Below are 16,108 nucleotides of genomic sequence, written 5' to 3'. Positions count from 1 at the left end.
TTAATATCTTTGTGCACTCTCCGGTTTTGCACTTACATAGGAGCAGAAATTAAAATCGATGAAGCTTGTTCAACAACAGTTTATATTTCGTGACAATCAATATATTAAGTAACAATGAATCTCGGCAAAGTTATAACACGCTGTAGTGAATAAGGAATGATAAACCACGAGAATCTTTATGATGAGTGAACGTAAAATTACTCTAATTACTGACGTTTCTAATGTACAGAGATCAATCGTAAAATCTTCTATCATATTGTAATAACTAGTACTTTTTCCTTTCCTTTATAGTATTAATCACTCATCGCACTTTGAGACGTATTTGACAATATAATCTCGAGTTTGTTGTATACTACAATATATAATTCCTAGCTTGTAATAATAGTTGACATGTTAAGAAACAAAGGATACAAGCTGCGCTGTATATCACTATAATTCGCTTCACATGCGCTTTTTGCAGGTACAAGTAACTTAAAAATAAGTATAAAAGGTACGCAAATTTATCTCGTATAAATAAATCCAATATGTATATGTTATTTATATATATATATATAAATTAAAGCTATTTAATATACCGAACATTCCAAATTCAGGAACGTAGCAAGCCATAAACATCGTATATTTATTGCACACGATAAAAGGACTCATGATCGATTTTATCACATTTATTCGAGACACTATCCGGCTTGTGACCAATTAACGAATAATTATCTCTTTAAATATCATCTTGTTTTGTTGATATCTGTTAAAAATATCATTTATATTAAAGAGAAATGTAGCTGTTAGAAATCAACAATTTCAATTTAACGTTACTTATTCCATTTAACATTCCCTAATGAGTATTTGAGAAACATTGAAAAAATCGAGCATCGGTACTTTTATTCCGTAACACAAGTATCGTATCTTCTGAGTAAGACTAACGCAATTTAAAACGGCGAATTATCACGAGAATAAGAAACTAATATATTTTTTTGTATTTAGTCAATTAGACATTCTTGAATTTTTTAAAATTCTATTCTCTTATCTAAAATAAAATATATATTTTTCCTTAACAGAATGATGATACTTGATGACATTTTCTTGATGGAAGATTTAGTTATTCATCTCAATTGCGTCAGTCTTATCCTGGAAGTACGATATGTCAATCTCGACATGTGAATCTCATTACTCACTTACGTCTCATTACGTCACTTACCCCCCCCCTCTCTCTCTCTCTCGCTTAGTTGGTACAAACTATTATAAGAACTATCCTGCAGTTTACGTATCAAAAAAAGAGAATCGATTCTTTATCAAGCAAACAGCATTTTTGGCCAGTTTTCTGAAAAGCTCTTCGTTGAAAACGAAACGAATTAGAGAGCCAGTTAAAAAGTAGCGTAACTAGTTTCGGCAATATCTTGCGTTTTTCTCTTTCCGCTGAGTGTCTTATATCACATTAGTTATTTGGGAAACATCTCGTATATAATAATTAAATCGTCAGTGGAAATTGAATGACTCGATTGAGCAAAATACTTCTAGCATCCGATCGCGGACAGCTTATATATTCCTATTGCATTATACAATAACACAACGCTAATATATAATTATACAATTTATCCCACAACCTTTCATCTTCGAGACTCGAGTGATACTCTTTTGGACGTGATGTAGTTGGATCGCAGGGAAAGATAGCGTGATCTAGAAATTATCTCGAGATTACCGTTAACAGCTCAAATTTACTGAAGCTTATCATTAACGATATTATCAAAATCGATCGACAGTCCTAAAAATATCTCTTTAATATCTAAAACAGTTGAATTATATTAATATTATTTGACGGGATATTCTTCTCACGTGACATGAGACAAGTCGCGTTTAATATCAGAATCATTTCCGCTTCTTCCATTCTTAAAATTGTCATTTCGTCAATCTCAATTGCCAGAGAGAGGAATACTTGAATGTCTAAATACGTATCATGATTTTCCTAACGTTCATCGATAGTTAAATCAAACGAGAAAATATCTTCCGAGACGTCGTTAGATTGCTCATTTAGGATTTAGTTTTATACAAAATAAGGATATTTCTTACACATTTGGTTCAATAATTCCTGCATCCTGGACGAACTAAGGATCTTGCTTACACACTATGTGACGCAATAGATAGAGTGTCCGATAAGCTTCATGTTCCAAGAAAAGTCGAGATTTTGAAATCTGTGAGATTATCCTCTTTTAGATTTTACGATGTTATTTGCGTTATTTGCACATAGAGCCTTGAGTCATGCTTATGTCATATCGAACACTCTTTGCACTGCGTACTATACTTGTATTGGACGTATAAGATTCATCAAGCATAGTCAGTCGTAACCCGCACCGTTAAGCACATCCGCATATCGCGCCGCCGTAAAGGGAAGTCTCGCAACCCCGTTACATGGAATTTCAAGAAGTTTCATTGTAGCGAATCCTAACACTTTGCACATTGGCACATTGTGACCGTATATCTCGCTACAGTGGGAACTTCGTTTTGTCATATTTTCTCGTAACGGAGAGCCAAATTGGACCCAGGTCCATTTGTTCATCGCGCGCACAATGCTAAATGCAGTCTATTCTTATCTTATGTCACTGTGTATGTGCACTGACTCTCTGTCGTCTTTATATAAAATAAATAAAGCTCACATAGAATGTTCGGCAATACGCGCAAGTTACAAGGAAAATCTGATATTCCGCATAGATATAAAATAGATAAACGAACATAAAGTACATAATACATAACAAAATGTTTGATATCAACAAATTATATATGTATTAATATTTTACAGTCTCTCCATATTTGTAAAAATCTTTTATAGATCCTCATCAGCCACTTTTAAGCGGCAAGAAAAAAGAGTAATAGGTCTATCTGTTCGACATCTGAGCAGAATTCAAGATCGTCCTGAATTTGCGCGTCGTCAAACGCGTGCCTCGTCATTAAAATCGGACAGTTATGTAAAACGCGAAACACACCGTTAGACGCGAATGAGAACACGAGCCTTAGACTCTCCGCGAGGATCAAGCCGCCGACCAGTTCTCCGATCGCCATAGCAGGGTATACATGCCGTGCTTCAGTTCTTCACTTTCGAGGCTCTTGAGCGGGAAGTCCGTGTACCGCGAGATCAAGCTGCGGTAGCCCTGGCCGACTGTAGCCAGCACCACCTTCTTCTTGTCGGCGGACCTGAAAGACACGATCTGGCAGACTTTGCCCTCAAACGGCCGGAACACAGTGACGGGCCGTAGAGTGTTGCACTCGGCGACGACGATGCAGCCCCAGGTGGTACCGATGTACAATTGACTGGCGTTGGCCTCGAGCGCAGTCACTTGGCACTTCTCCGTCGACAGGTTCTCCTCGATGGCGATCGACTTGAGGCTTTCCGAGCACGGTACTAGCTTCGACATGTCGAGCTTGTTAACGATTTGCCGGCTGTCCACGTCCCATTGATACACCACGCAACCCGGATACGTATACGAGAAGACGAAACTCTCGGCTGCGCTGGTCAAGTACGTGGCAAAGAGGTTCCTCATAGCAGCGTCACCGCTGCTACTGCCGCTGCCGCTGCCTCCACCGCCACCTCCGTGCGACAGTTGCACCGTGTCTATGAGATTACCGTCCTTCAGCGTGTAGACGGACACCCGACCAAAGCTTTGGCCCACCCAAAGCTCTAGTAAGCGCCTCTTCCGGCAAACTGCCGCCAGCGAGTAGGTTTTAACGTCGTTGCGCGCCTCACTAGCGATTTCTGTCCGTTTCATCTGCGTGAACGTGTCGGATAACAGACAGATCCTACCGCTATGCAACGCCACGGCGAACTGCTTCAATTGCTCCAGGTGGGTCAGCCCGACCACCTTGGATTCCCTCGCATTATCCGTCTCCAGACTGTAACTGGCTACACAGCCGAAGTTACCGCATAGATAGACATGCACCTGACCGGTGTTGTCGCCGATCCAGATGTAGCCGTCTAAACCACACATCGCGTACGGTATCACGGGTGTCTCGATCCGCACATGGCGCAACCAGCCCTTCTGCGTGCCGAGCAGCATGTCCACCTCGCCGTTATTGTGACCGAACCAGATCTCGTCGCCATTCAGACTATCGTCCGCACCGCGGCTCGTCATGGTGACTGCAGTCACCTGCGTGCGTTCCGTCAGCAGGGTGACGTCTATCAGATGTGTGAACTCGGGTGCGGACGCGATCGAGACGATTTGGCTGGCGGTCGGTCGGTCCTTCGGATTCTGCGCCCAACATATCACCATCAGATCGAGCGCGTAACATGGATGGAAGGTCTCACGGTACATGAGCGGCGGCCTACCGCCCTCCAGTATGCACTCCTTCACCGCCTCGTGGCCCTCGAACGGCTGGCGCAGCGTCACCAATTCGTAGATGAACATACCGAAGGAGAACGAGTCTACTTTCTCGGTGTATTCCTCTTCACCGTTGTACTTGATGATCTCAGGCGCCATGAAGCCTTCAGTACCACCGAAACCCTTGGCTCCGGTGGGCAACGTTAGCCTCGATATACCGTAATCGGCCACTTTCACGTGCACCGGCTCTGGAATCTCTTGGAATGGTAACGGCATCTGCCACACCAGTACGTTCTCGGATTTAAGGTCGCGGTAGATGACGTGCTGCTGATGCAAGTATTCCACCGCCTTGGCGACCTGCAGAATTATCGCCTGGAGCGTGTACGGATCCAGCTTGGCGCCAGAACGACGATAGTTCTTCAGCACACCGTCTAACGCACCTTGTGGGGCCAAATCCAGCACGAGAGCCAACGGGCTGACCACTATGCCGATGAGTGGCACGATGTTGGCGTGCCTAAGCGTCAACAAGATATTAAGCTCTTGACGAGCCATACAGTAAGCTTTGCAAGCGTACTGCAACGGGTCGCGGTCCCATTTGCTCTGTGATGCCTTGTACGCCAAGATCGCTGACTGCTTGGAATTGGGACCTGGTGAGACCGGCTGCAACATCTTGATGGCCACGTCGGCCCTCACGTGGGTACCTGGTAGCCGGCAGCTACCACGAAAGACGAAGCCGAAGGCGCCGCGGCCCAGCAACTTGCCTCTCTTCAAATCTTCCGACTTGATGAGATGCTTCGTGCCGAGATCCATAAAGATGATGTCAGGTGCGACATGCGACAAGGGAATCTCCGAATGCTTAGGACAGCTGATGGATTTATTGCTGTACGCCGCTAGTATGCACTCTTCCACCATCCAAGAGTATGCGAGAGTATTTTCGGAATGCGAACTCTGCCTGGACATATCTGGATGTCCCTCCAGAGACGGCATCCTGCTGGACGTGAGACTGTCGTAGCCTACACCGCTGTCGCCGTCGGATTTGTAGCTGTCTTGGCTTTGTCGCTCGCGGTTCACACAATACTTTTGAATGTCTTCGATCAACCGGTCGCTGTCGCTTGACTCACTCTCGCCGTTGCCGTCGGTGTTGCCGAGAAGACAACGTGGGCACGGTATGAGCCTCGTCACTAGCAGCTTGCCCTCCGACGTGTGGACGAAACGAGTGCCCAAAGTAGGGTACCAGTCTTCCAACAGGATATCAATATGATCCACGATCAATGCCATCAACTGCGGCATACTTTCTGGCCGTGGCTCCACTACGATCGCCTGGTAGCCCATCGGCTCCTCGTCCACCGAATCGGACATGATAGGTTGCTTGATCACCAAGGTGTCTACAGGAAACCAGATCTCCAATATAGCGGAATTCTTCAGATCCACGGTGCACCATATGCCGTCCTGCTTCAGCTTGAACTTAAACTGCCGATAATCGTACGGTGAGTTCTTCAGACTGTAGTAGACTTCCTTGAGGCGTAGCAGGGTTATTCCAGAGTACCGTAATTCGATTCCCGTCTGCCAAAGCACCCATTCCGCCTGCAAGTCCAATAGACTCGCGAAAATGTTGTCGTCGACGAAATCTTTGAAGGGTGCTAAGAACGACATAACAATTTCGACGATGGCATCGTCGGCCAAGATTCGGGTGATCAGCCTGGACCAGAAGCCGCTTGGGAAGTATGACATCAGAAGCAATCTCGTGACGGAGCAATCCGGCTGCGATCTCGACGTGAGCACGCACTCGGCGTTGCTTTTGTCGCTGGGCGCGCCGAGACATGCGAACATCGGCGACGTGATTTTCTTCGCGCGTACATGCCAACCACGTGTCTTCACCGGCACTTTAATAATCTGATTGTTACGCAGGATATCTTCCTCGGTCGGCAAGAGGGACGGTATTAACAGCGTGCGGCAATCCCACGTAAGTGCAACCTCGAATTTATTGAGCAAGTTGACGATGTAGCCCTGTGTGTCAATTGACGAGATTGTAGAAGACTTGAACACATGCTGAATGTCGTCCAGCTTCATTATCCCAGATCGAGCGAATGGATTGATCTCCCGTATGGTGACCACATGAGCGAGCATGTCGCAGAGCCATTGCGGGTCCAAGAAGTACAGGTCCTTCAACGTGGCGTCGTCATAATGCAAGATTATACCGTTCTCGTGGAGGAAGAGCGTCGCCTGGTGCAGCTCGGCGGGATCCCTGAAGGATCTGTGCAGCTTTTGGAGTTCGTTGTTAACCGCTGCATAATACTGATCAGCCTTCAGCACCGGGTCTAAACCGGATAGCTTCCTATCATGCGCCAATTGGATTACCACGTCCTCCAGAGCCAAATAACTCGCTGGAACCTTCTGCTCCAGCAAGAGCTCCTTGCTACCGGGCGACCTCAGACTGAACACGACATCGTAGATGAGATTGCACAGCATTTTGATGTTGTGGCGTGTCTTGCAGCTCACTTCGATGGTCTCCATGACTTTAGGCAAACCGCACTTCTCGGCGTCTACCACGTTGATGAACTTGTCGCGAATATACTGCTGCAGACCTTCGCTGTGCTCATAGGAGACGTCGTAGTGAGTGCCGACGATGATGACTGGCGAGTTGGGTGCTCTGCTTTGGATGTTCACCAACCATTGGAAGATCTCCGAGACGCCCTTGAAGCCGTCCGTTATTCTCCACACGACCAAGTACAGACTGCGCTTCGATAAGAAATACTGATGTGTCGCATAGTACTCCCTCTGGCCGCCGAAATCCCAGGTTCTGAAGTAGACCGCTCCGTGAGATGATTGTCCGCGCACTTTCTTCTCGTAGATCCAATCACCGATGTCCACACCTACTGTCGAGATGGTTGTGCCTTTGGCGGTCTTGGCGTTAATGTTCTTGTTACCCATTCGCTTGGCCCAATGCTCGGACGCTTTCTTCTTATTCGGTACTTCACCCTCTTGGCGTAATTGTTCCAGCAAACTAGTTTTGCCGATTCCCTGAATACCAACGATCATCAGCTTCATACGCGCATATGCTTTCGCGTCCTCCAAGATCGACTTGAGGTAACCGATCACATCCATCGTTTTGTACTTCTTTGATTCGATCATTGACTTGAGTGGTTCCTGCAATCGACAGCCTTGCGTGTTCAGGTTCCACAGCCGCCCCAGCAGACCCATCTGCGGCGGGAGCTCGACGATCTCGTTGTTGCCGCTGATGTTCAACACCGACAGGTTGCTTAACTCATAGATGTTGTGCGGGATTTCCCTTAGCTGATTGTTACTAATGTCCAGCATGCTGACGTTGGGGAAAAGTAGGTACGACTTAGAGCCGGATGGTCCTCCTGAGGTTTTGGAGTCCTTGTCGACGTTCTCGTCTTCAAAGCTCGGCATTTCACCGTCGTCCACTGACGTCAGCTGGATGCGATTCAATAGATTGTTCGCTAATATCAGCGTGCGTAGATTCTCCAGCCGTAAATGCCGCCTGTGCGTGCATACCGACTGCAGCACAATGTCGCGCATCGACGTGGGTGTCTGCCGGTTGCTAGGCACGATAGGTGACTGCGCGTTCGTCGCCGGGCAGTAGCAGGCCGTATTCGCCTGCTCCATGCTGTCGGAACTGTCTATCTGCGGCAGACTAGGCCAGCGTGTGATCTGATTGTTCGACAAGTCCAGTTGCTTGAGGCTCGCAGGGTATGAGGTGATGTGGCTCATGGATCGCAGGGAGTTGTAAGCCATGTTCAAACGCACCAAGCTTACTGCCAAACACGGCAACGCCACCGGGATACTGTTGAACAGGTTGTGCGCCAGATTCAACGACGTCAACACCGACTTGTTACCATTCTCCGTGTCGTCGCTCATCTTCTCCGACACCTGCACTGAGCTAGTCCACACGTGCGGCCGCTCCATTTCGATCACCTGCGCGTTCGCGATCTTCGTGAACGAATCGAACTCCATGGACTCCACCCGCGGCATAGCGGCAGCTACTAGTCCGCGGCAGCTGGCGCCGTTCGGTTGACCATCGTCGCGCTTTCTCAAGACGTTCTGCGACGCCTGACTCGGCAAATCGCGCAGAAGATTGAACGACGCGTTCAGCTCTTTGAGCTTGGGTGCACGCCATAGATTCTGCGGCAAGCACTGCAGTTTGTTATTGGACACGTCCATGATCTCCAGCGTCGGCAAGTTCATTATGAACTCCGGCAATTGCTCCAGTCGATTGTCTTGCAGATACATCTCTTCGAGAACCGGGCACAACTTGTCCTTGGGATTCTTCGAGTCAGCCACGAGAGTGTCGATCTTGTTTTGCGCCATGTTGAGGTATCTCAGACTTTGTAGGTAGAACACGGTGGACGGCACGGAGGTAATGGAGTTGTGGGAGATGTCGATTCTCGTGATGGCGTAAAGAACCAGGTCGTTGTTGCGTGGGCTCAATTTCTTGTTCACGTGCAGCACTGCGTCGATCAGCCACTGCAGCCGGATCTGCGACAAGTGGCACTGCTGGTTATGCCAGTTGATCATGGTAGGCGTCTTGGGAAACAACGCGGAATACGTGACGTGGCCGAAGGACGACAGGGCGGAGAAGTGCGAGCTCTGCGTGCATTCCGTCATAGCTTTCTTGTTAATTTTGTACTCGGAGTCCGGGTGTGCCTTAATCGAGAGCAACTTCGCGGTCAACGCCTCGTCGCGATTCTGGGCGGCGATCTTTAGAGCTTTGCACTCGTTATCGACCGCGCCATGCTTCAGTAGCAAATCTGCGATCTTTATGTCGCGATTCTGGCATGCAATCGTTAGTACGTTCGAATAACTGCCATCCGGATCGCTCTGATCGTATGGGATCTTGACCGGTAATTCCAGATTTGCTCCAGCTTGCAGGAGGGCGTTCACCACGTCGGTGTGCCTGCCCCTGACGGCCGCGTGAAGCGATGTCTCGCTGTTGTTGTTGCAGTAGAGATCCAGATTCACTGGATATATCATTTTATCGTCCTTTTTGTCCGTGGTTGCTTTACTACGGAAGTTCAACGAGGACATGAGCCTCTGGATACCGCTGGAGATCTTGCGCTTGGACACTGGTAACTGCTGCGTACCACTCGCGTCCTCCTCTTTCATTGTTCTCGCCTTCACCTTGTAGCCTAACAGCAGCTCGACGCACCTGACGTTTCCCAGCATGCTAGCTATGTATAGAACGTGTTGGCCGGTGACGTCCTGCGCGTTGATGTCGAACGGCAATTCGTACTCGAACTCGCCGGACGGATCTCGGTAGCGTTGATAGACGTGTTGTGGATATTCGAACTTGAGCAGCGCGTCGACCACCAAGTAGTGGCCGTTTATAGCGGCGGCGTGGATCGGCAGCCAACGTTCCACTGTGAATATCTGCACCTGCTTGGGGAAATGGCGTAACAGCAGGTCAACGACTTCCACCTTGCCATGGTAACACGCTATGTAGAGCGGACAATACTTGGTGACCGGGTGGATCCGGCAATCGGCGCAGTGATCCAGCAGTAGCCGCACGATGTCCTTGTGACCGCTCTCGCAGGCCACGAAGAGCAGCGTGTTGGCGCCGTTCGGCGCCATGTTTACTACGCATTCCAGGTCATTGGACAGGCCCTGTATGATGTTCCTAGCGGCCACGGTATCGCCTTGGATACAAGCCGCGCGCAGAGAAGCATGGGTCGCTTGTTTGGCTAACTCATACTTCTCAGCCGCCGTTTTCAGTAGGCGAATGCAGGAATCGTGCTTGCCCTTCTCGGCAATGTCGAGTGGCTTCAGGCCGTCGTCGTCACGGATCATGAGGTCCGCATTGTAGTTGAGTAGTCTTTCCACGTTGCCCGCATGACCGTGCTCCGCGCACACATGCAATGGTGTCCTGTGATGACCCCGAGGGCCGCAGGTAATGTTCGGATCGGCACTAGCGGTCAGCAACACGTCCAGACATCGGGAGTTCTCTGTGATCGCTGCGGCGTGCATTGGTGTCCTGCCCCAGGAGTCCTTGCTGTTGATGTACTGCGCGTGCTCGCCGCGTAGAAGGTCCTCTAGCAGTTCGGCATTGTCCCAGAGTGCGGCTTGGTGCAGTAACCGACCCGGGAAATCCTCGTCAATCGGCGTGTAGTCCTCCATGGAGACTGTAAATATGTCGTGATTGTAGCGATTGAGACGAATCTAGTTAAAAAGCTTCTTTTCTTTAAGAGTAATCTAAGTACGTTTAAAAAAATATATATATGTAACATCTATCTTTTAAATATATGAATTTTAGTCAGCTTGAAGGTAAGTTTTTCAATAAAAACTCATTAAAAATGAAAAAGTATATATACTTCCACTGAAAAAAAAATTATTTTGTATACATTAAAACACTGGAAGAATGAAAATTTAACTTGTAAAATGCAAATATGTTCTCTTATCTTTGAGTTTGCAGGATAAGATTGGAACCTAATAAAACCATTGAAAGAAATAATAATAATATATCTTCTATAGTACTTACAAATTTTATTTATGATTTCATTACATGATTATTCCTACTCATATTATTTCCTCCAGTTCTGTTTTCTCCAAAGTGACTTCTGCATCAAATGTATAGAACAATTGATACATTAGCAATACAGCTTTTTTGGGATGTTGCATGGTGTTTATTCTGGTAAAACATATACTATGTTGAATTAATGTACTTTAATCAGTAATCAAGTAAAATGTTAAATCTATTTTATTTTAACTTGATATGTTAGACTTTAAAATTTTCTCCAATTTTTATCCTCTCATCTTATTTTTTTCTTCAACTATTGCAATTAAATTTTAAACATATAATATGTAAGAACGGCGATATATATAAAGATAATAGACACTGTTACTTTGTAAATCGTGCAGTTTCGAATTGCGCTCGTTTTCAAATCAGTGAACTTGTATCGCGCGCACGCGCGAAAACGCGCGAGAAAGTGCTCGCTGCACAGTTTTCTAACCTCCATATTTAATCGTTCGTGAATCACGGAAAAATGAAAGCGAGAGCGCGAAACGTCGTAATTAATACTCGAATGTGAAATCCCACACGCCGGACAAGAACACCACAGCTTCTTTTATGATGCGCAATTCGCGTCAACGACAGTTGCACTAATATCGTACAAATTTTGCAGCACCGCGGCTGTGTTATGTTTAAAATCGTAGCTACATCAATCGATCCGACCTCGCGTTTAAATCAAACGTATCGTCCTCGTCGTCATTAAGTCGTGAAAATTTATACGTCTCAATGAGATTAATTGAACTCATCAGTTGATGCATCTATTATGGGTGCAAAACGGAACTTTACTTCTCATTCGGTGAATTTCCAAAGGACTCTTCATTGTTTCGTTCAGAATGTTATATTCGCTTGCGCATTTCAATTAATTTGTCTCACCGGAGCATCGTTCAGCCTTCATCATTCGGCGCACCTCGGTTAGGATCAGCGTGGGCGCCGAGCGCGCCCGGACCGGAGTGTCACTCTTTGAACGTATCGCCGAGGTTGGAAAAATGCAGTCACATCGTGGTCGACATCACTGCAAGTCGAAATATTACCCCAACCACAACAAAACACCATTGCGCGCGATGATCGCGCAGCACGACTGACGGATCCTGTAATTGAGCCGAGAGATGCAAACGAGACCGTTGCACGAACGGCATGCAACGAGTAACAGAGGTGGGCGACTGCGAATGTTTTCATTGCATCGCATTTCGCGCGACATCTCGCTGATATTTTGCTTTCGTTCGAAATGCCATGTTAAGCCAGCGGCACACGATGCTTGTTTTCGTGCTGGATTGCTTGCTGGATGAAAATACTGCGTTCTGATTGGTACATTTCCAAAGATGGATGGAAATGCACCAATTAGAACGCAGTATTTTCATCCAACAAGCAATCCAGCATGAAAACAAGCACCGTGTGCCGCTGGCTTTAGACAACATTACTAGATTTTCCACTGAATCTCGCTCCTGATTGGTAAATACTTCTGGGTCTATGAAGAATCTAAAAGAATGCTCCAATCACAGACAATAATTACTAAGCGCTCTCTGATCATTTTGTTCTACTGAGCGCGGCCATTGGCATCGTAGTTGATGTGCACGGTTGTGCAGATGGCGCCTCACACTGGGCTCGGCTAAAAGTGGCCCGTGACCTCTCTCTTTCTTCTCTCTGTTTTTAGTATTCATAGGCTAAAATTGAGGAAGATAAATTGAGGAAGATAAATATAATTGAACCATCAGATGTTAACGTGTATTTTATAAATGTTTATTAATTGAATGTGAAGATGATGCCTGGGAAAGCACCTACACAAGGTAAAAACATATTGATATGATTTAATCTTTGTGTTAGTACAATTAGAATTTAACAATTGCTTCCTATTTTCCTTTTTGCAGAAAATCTATTAGGTCTATCCTGGCATGATAGTGCCTGGATTCCTGTTCTTAATCCAAGTAACATTATGGATTACTTTTCGGAAAGAAGCAATCCATTCTATGACAGGACCTGTAATAATGAAATAGTAAAAATGCAACGTTTAAGCCCTGATCAATTAACGTATGCCATCTTTTATCTTTTGATGTATAATTTTGTTATTATGATTATAATTATTATCACATTGCTTTTTAGTAATATGACTGGCTTGGAATATATATTGTTGCATGTGCAAGAACCAATCCTCTATGTAATCAGAAAACAACAAAGACATTCACCAACTACAGCAGTTCCTCTTGCTGACTATTATATCATAGCTGGCATAGTATATCAAGCACCAGATCTAGGATCTGTTGTAAGCTCTAGACTGGTAAGTAAAAATATCTTGTGTTGGCAATTTTGTTCAATAGTAGCATTTAACAATAGTTTATTATTTACAGATAAATTTGATTGATATAATATTATAAGTGATATGGTAAAATATGTTTATTTTATATTTTAGTTTTCCACAGTTCATCATGTGCAATCTGCCTTTGAGGAAGCTATTTCTTATTCTCGATATCATCCTAGTAAAGGTTATTCCTGGGATTTCACAAATGGCAAAGCTTGGGCTGCAAAAGAACCAGTACGTGAGGAACCTAGCTCATTGTTTCAGCGACAGAGAGTGGATATGTTACTTGCAGAGCTTACTCGTAAATTTCCTTTACCAGTGCCTAAACCAGTGCATCAAACAACAGAAGCTTGTATGTAGCATTCATGTGCTTCTTCATTTTATTTTTTATTTATGATATATATAACATTATGTTAACATTTAATTGTATGTCTAATATATCCTAACATTGTAGCCATTGAAATTAAACAAGAACCAAAAAGTGAGAAGAAGGAAATGAAACCACCACCAGAAAAGAAACCAAGGACATAAGAATTTGCAAATATATTTATGTAACTTTATGTAATAAGCCAAAAAATAGTAAAATATATTTAAGTAAAATTTCTCTTGTAAGATGATGTAGTTTAGGTAGATGATTAAATTAAATTAACAATGACTAATACTTATTTAATGGCTTCTTCATTATAACTTTATAATGATAAATCAAATGTATGCTATAAAAAAAGAATATGACAATTCAGTTATTTGTATAGGAGAATATTGTTCCTAAGACAACATATTTATATATTTATCTTTGAAGTTACAAGGTTATATATTACTCTTTAGTAGAAAATTATACTTTGAAGAAAGTATTTAATATATATTATATATTGAATGATCGGTTGTCAGGCATTTATTTTGGCCTATATTTGCTTCTAAATCTCTCCAACCTATAGCAAAGAATCGGGCTAGGACATCCTTGTAATCGATGCTTAGGCGGTTTTTTGTAATTGGCTTTCTGTGCTGGATACAATTTCATGTTTATTGAAAGCATACTTAGTACGATCTATAAATCAAATTGCATTATATTTTATTTTCTAATAATTTATATATTTTTCATCAGGAATTATCCTACATATCTTATTAGAAAGAGATAATTGATTACTATACCGTGCGCGTGGAATTACTATACGTCGATGCATGGATTTGGTGCATAATCGTGTTTCATCTAGATTTTTGCTAGATTTATAATTTTTCGACGGATTATATGATATGCAAAATTAGCTGGATTTTCGAATTTAGATGGAAATTCCACTGATTAAAAATTAAAGCTTTTTTTAAGATCATAACTGTTATTAAGATAGAGTGAAGATAGAATATTTTTATCCAACGTGATCGATCATGTTGTTTGCTCATTTCGCGTTTCGACTCGCTTGTATCTTCAGCTGCCACGACAGTGTGGACTCGTTTAGAAAAAAGAAATGATTTTCCTCAATTTTATCGATCGCTCTGCAATACTCGATAAGAGGTATCACGTTATCATCGGAAATGATATGTAACGCGCGTACGTGCACCGAATGTCGTTATCTGAAAGACGATGAAAGGCAGGATGATCAGACAAGCTTCGCAGAGTTCTTGGCGAACTGTCAACACGCGAAATGCAAGGTGGTCCGCTTAGTCCGTCAGCAAATAAGTAAACTGCAGAACATGCAGGTAGGTCCTGCGTTCTCGTAATTGGACGTTATCGATCCTTCGAACGTTCGCGGACGCGTCGAAGTTGTCATCCCGAACCGCTCGGAGGTCCATGTCTCTTCCGCTGTTTCCGAGACTCTCCCCGTAATGAAACGCTCACAGCACGTAGCACACACGTATAATTAATCTTTCGACTCTAATTAAGCTTCGAAGTATATTATTAAAGTATTGTACGATAGTTCTGAAATTCTCCACCGTATGATGAATGGTCCACAAGCTCGATATATATTTACCTACACAAGTCAAATATCTGGGATATGTGTAGTCTTTCCCGAACACAAACGGCGAGCATGAGCCGCACGAGGAGACGTATAGCGAGATATACGGTAAAGTTCACGAAAAGGTGCATCAGGGTGAAGTCTACGAAGCGCAAGATGAAGTACAAGTGCGAGGCAGGACGCAACGAGTATACGGTGAAGCGTATGAAATTCCGAAAGAGGATGCGATTGCAAAGAGAACGGAAGCGGCATCGAGTAACGTAATAGAGATTGCGAAAATTACCGATTATATTTCGGTTCGATCATAAGAACTTAATATCGCGATAAAAGATGGGGGTTAGTTCGGTAGGTCTATAGTTTGCTGCGCGGGCATCTTTCCTCGACTATTGACGGCGATATTTACTAGAGAAACATTTGCCGTTAAAAAAATTATCTTGGGAAACAAAAATGAGCCCCGCGGTGAATCGAGGTGCGAGATAACCGGTTGCACCAATAAGTTGCATATTTTTGTATATAATTAACCGATAAGCTGATAACCGGTTATTCTATAATGACCGTAAATCCCTAGAATACAGCGACACTATCGCGTCGTACGGTATTTCCCGAGAGAGCGGTGGGCCGCAAGTGGATGCTGTGGGTCTTGAGCCGCGTTCGTCATCGGGCTCATTTGATGTTAGCGGCGGCTGTGGTCGGTGTGATAGTCTGGTCTGCTCTGGTGTACGGTCCCTGCTTCTTGTCGTCCCTTAAATATACACGCGCTAAACGCTCGCTGTTTTAGACACACATCCACGGATCGTTTACTATGAACGTTGGTTAAAATTAATTGAAGCCTGACTCGCGGTCCCCGTTCCCTTCATAATTTAGGATGAGAAAGGGTGAGAGTATTCCGATTAATTCTAACTAACGATCGTGAGGACGACTTGCTAATTTTTGCACGAGACACACACACGAAATACATATATAGCTAGTTACTCTATATTGTTGGAGCGATTAATTGTCAGTTATGATGAAATTCATCCATTATGTATCAAGTCTC

At 44.5% G+C, this 16,108-nt stretch overlaps 3 protein-coding genes across 6 annotated transcripts; 2 read left to right on the top strand and 1 right to left on the bottom strand.

The window, feature by feature from the left end:
- Positions 1-65: 65 nt before the first annotated feature.
- Lrrk (Leucine-rich repeat kinase) lies at positions 66-11,976 on the bottom strand. Of its 4 annotated transcripts, none has more exons than XM_019842151.2 (3): positions 11,704-11,976; positions 10,801-10,950; positions 66-10,444 (listed from the first exon to the last, which is right to left on the bottom strand). In XM_019842151.2, exon 3 carries the CDS (start codon positions 10,437-10,439, stop codon positions 3,021-3,023), a length of 7,419 nt encoding a protein of 2,472 aa, XP_019697710.1. In that variant the 5' UTR covers positions 10,440-10,444; positions 10,801-10,950; positions 11,704-11,976; the 3' UTR covers positions 66-3,020. The 4 variants fall into 4 exon arrangements, 3 of the variants coding, with proteins under 3 accessions (XP_019697710.1, XP_011141951.1, XP_025154541.1); XM_011143649.3 differs by having other exon boundaries at positions 10,801-10,879; XM_025298756.1 differs by lacking the exon at positions 10,801-10,950.
- A 512-nt stretch (positions 11,977-12,488) lies between these two features.
- Positions 12,489-13,778, top strand: MED6 (mediator complex subunit 6). Its single transcript, XM_011143648.2, has 5 exons — positions 12,489-12,614; positions 12,696-12,855; positions 12,928-13,102; positions 13,235-13,475; positions 13,578-13,778. Exons 1-5 carry the CDS (start codon positions 12,587-12,589, stop codon positions 13,652-13,654), a joined length of 681 nt encoding a protein of 226 aa, XP_011141950.1. The 5' UTR covers positions 12,489-12,586; the 3' UTR covers positions 13,655-13,778.
- Positions 13,779-14,500: 722 nt separating this feature from the next.
- LOC112588525 (uncharacterized) lies at positions 14,501-16,011 on the top strand. The gene is made up of 3 exons (XM_025298762.1): positions 14,501-14,832; positions 15,198-15,267; positions 15,641-16,011. The coding sequence occupies exons 1-3, from the start codon at positions 14,651-14,653 to the stop codon at positions 15,848-15,850; spliced, it is 462 nt and encodes a 153-aa protein (XP_025154547.1). The 5' UTR covers positions 14,501-14,650; the 3' UTR covers positions 15,851-16,011.
- Positions 16,012-16,108: the final 97 nt, after the last annotated feature.

The sequence above is a fragment of the Harpegnathos saltator genome, unplaced genomic scaffold (genome assembly GCF_003227715.2).
Source record: "Harpegnathos saltator strain DR-91 unplaced genomic scaffold, Hsal_v8.6 scaffold237, whole genome shotgun sequence".
Taxonomy (NCBI): domain Eukaryota; kingdom Metazoa; phylum Arthropoda; class Insecta; order Hymenoptera; family Formicidae; genus Harpegnathos; species Harpegnathos saltator.
This window is presented reverse-complemented; position numbering and strand designations above follow the sequence as displayed.

Bases quoted from the DNA above. Each gene is read 5' to 3' on its own strand.
- MED6 (XM_011143648.2), top strand. From the start codon at position 12,587: ATGATGCCTGGGAAAGCACCTACACAAG. The intron at 12,615-12,695 runs GTAAAAACATAT...TCCTTTTTGCAG, and splicing joins TGGGAAAGCACCTACACAAG to AAAATCTATTAGGTCTATCC. The intron at 13,103-13,234 runs GTAAGTAAAAAT...TTTATATTTTAG, and splicing joins CTGTTGTAAGCTCTAGACTG to TTTTCCACAGTTCATCATGT.
- Lrrk (XM_025298756.1), bottom strand. From the start codon at position 11,728: ATGATGAAGGCTGAACGATGCTCCG. The intron at 10,445-11,703 runs GTGAGACAAATT...ACATATTTACAG, and splicing joins GAAGGCTGAACGATGCTCCG to TCTCCATGGAGGACTACACG.
- LOC112588525 (XM_025298762.1), top strand. From the start codon at position 14,651: ATGATATGTAACGCGCGTACGTGCACCGAATGTCGTTATCTGAAAGAC. The intron at 14,833-15,197 runs GTAATTGGACGT...GTTCACGAAAAG, and splicing joins CAGGTAGGTCCTGCGTTCTC to GTGCATCAGGGTGAAGTCTA. The intron at 15,268-15,640 runs GTGAAGCGTATG...GTAAATCCCTAG, and splicing joins CAGGACGCAACGAGTATACG to AATACAGCGACACTATCGCG.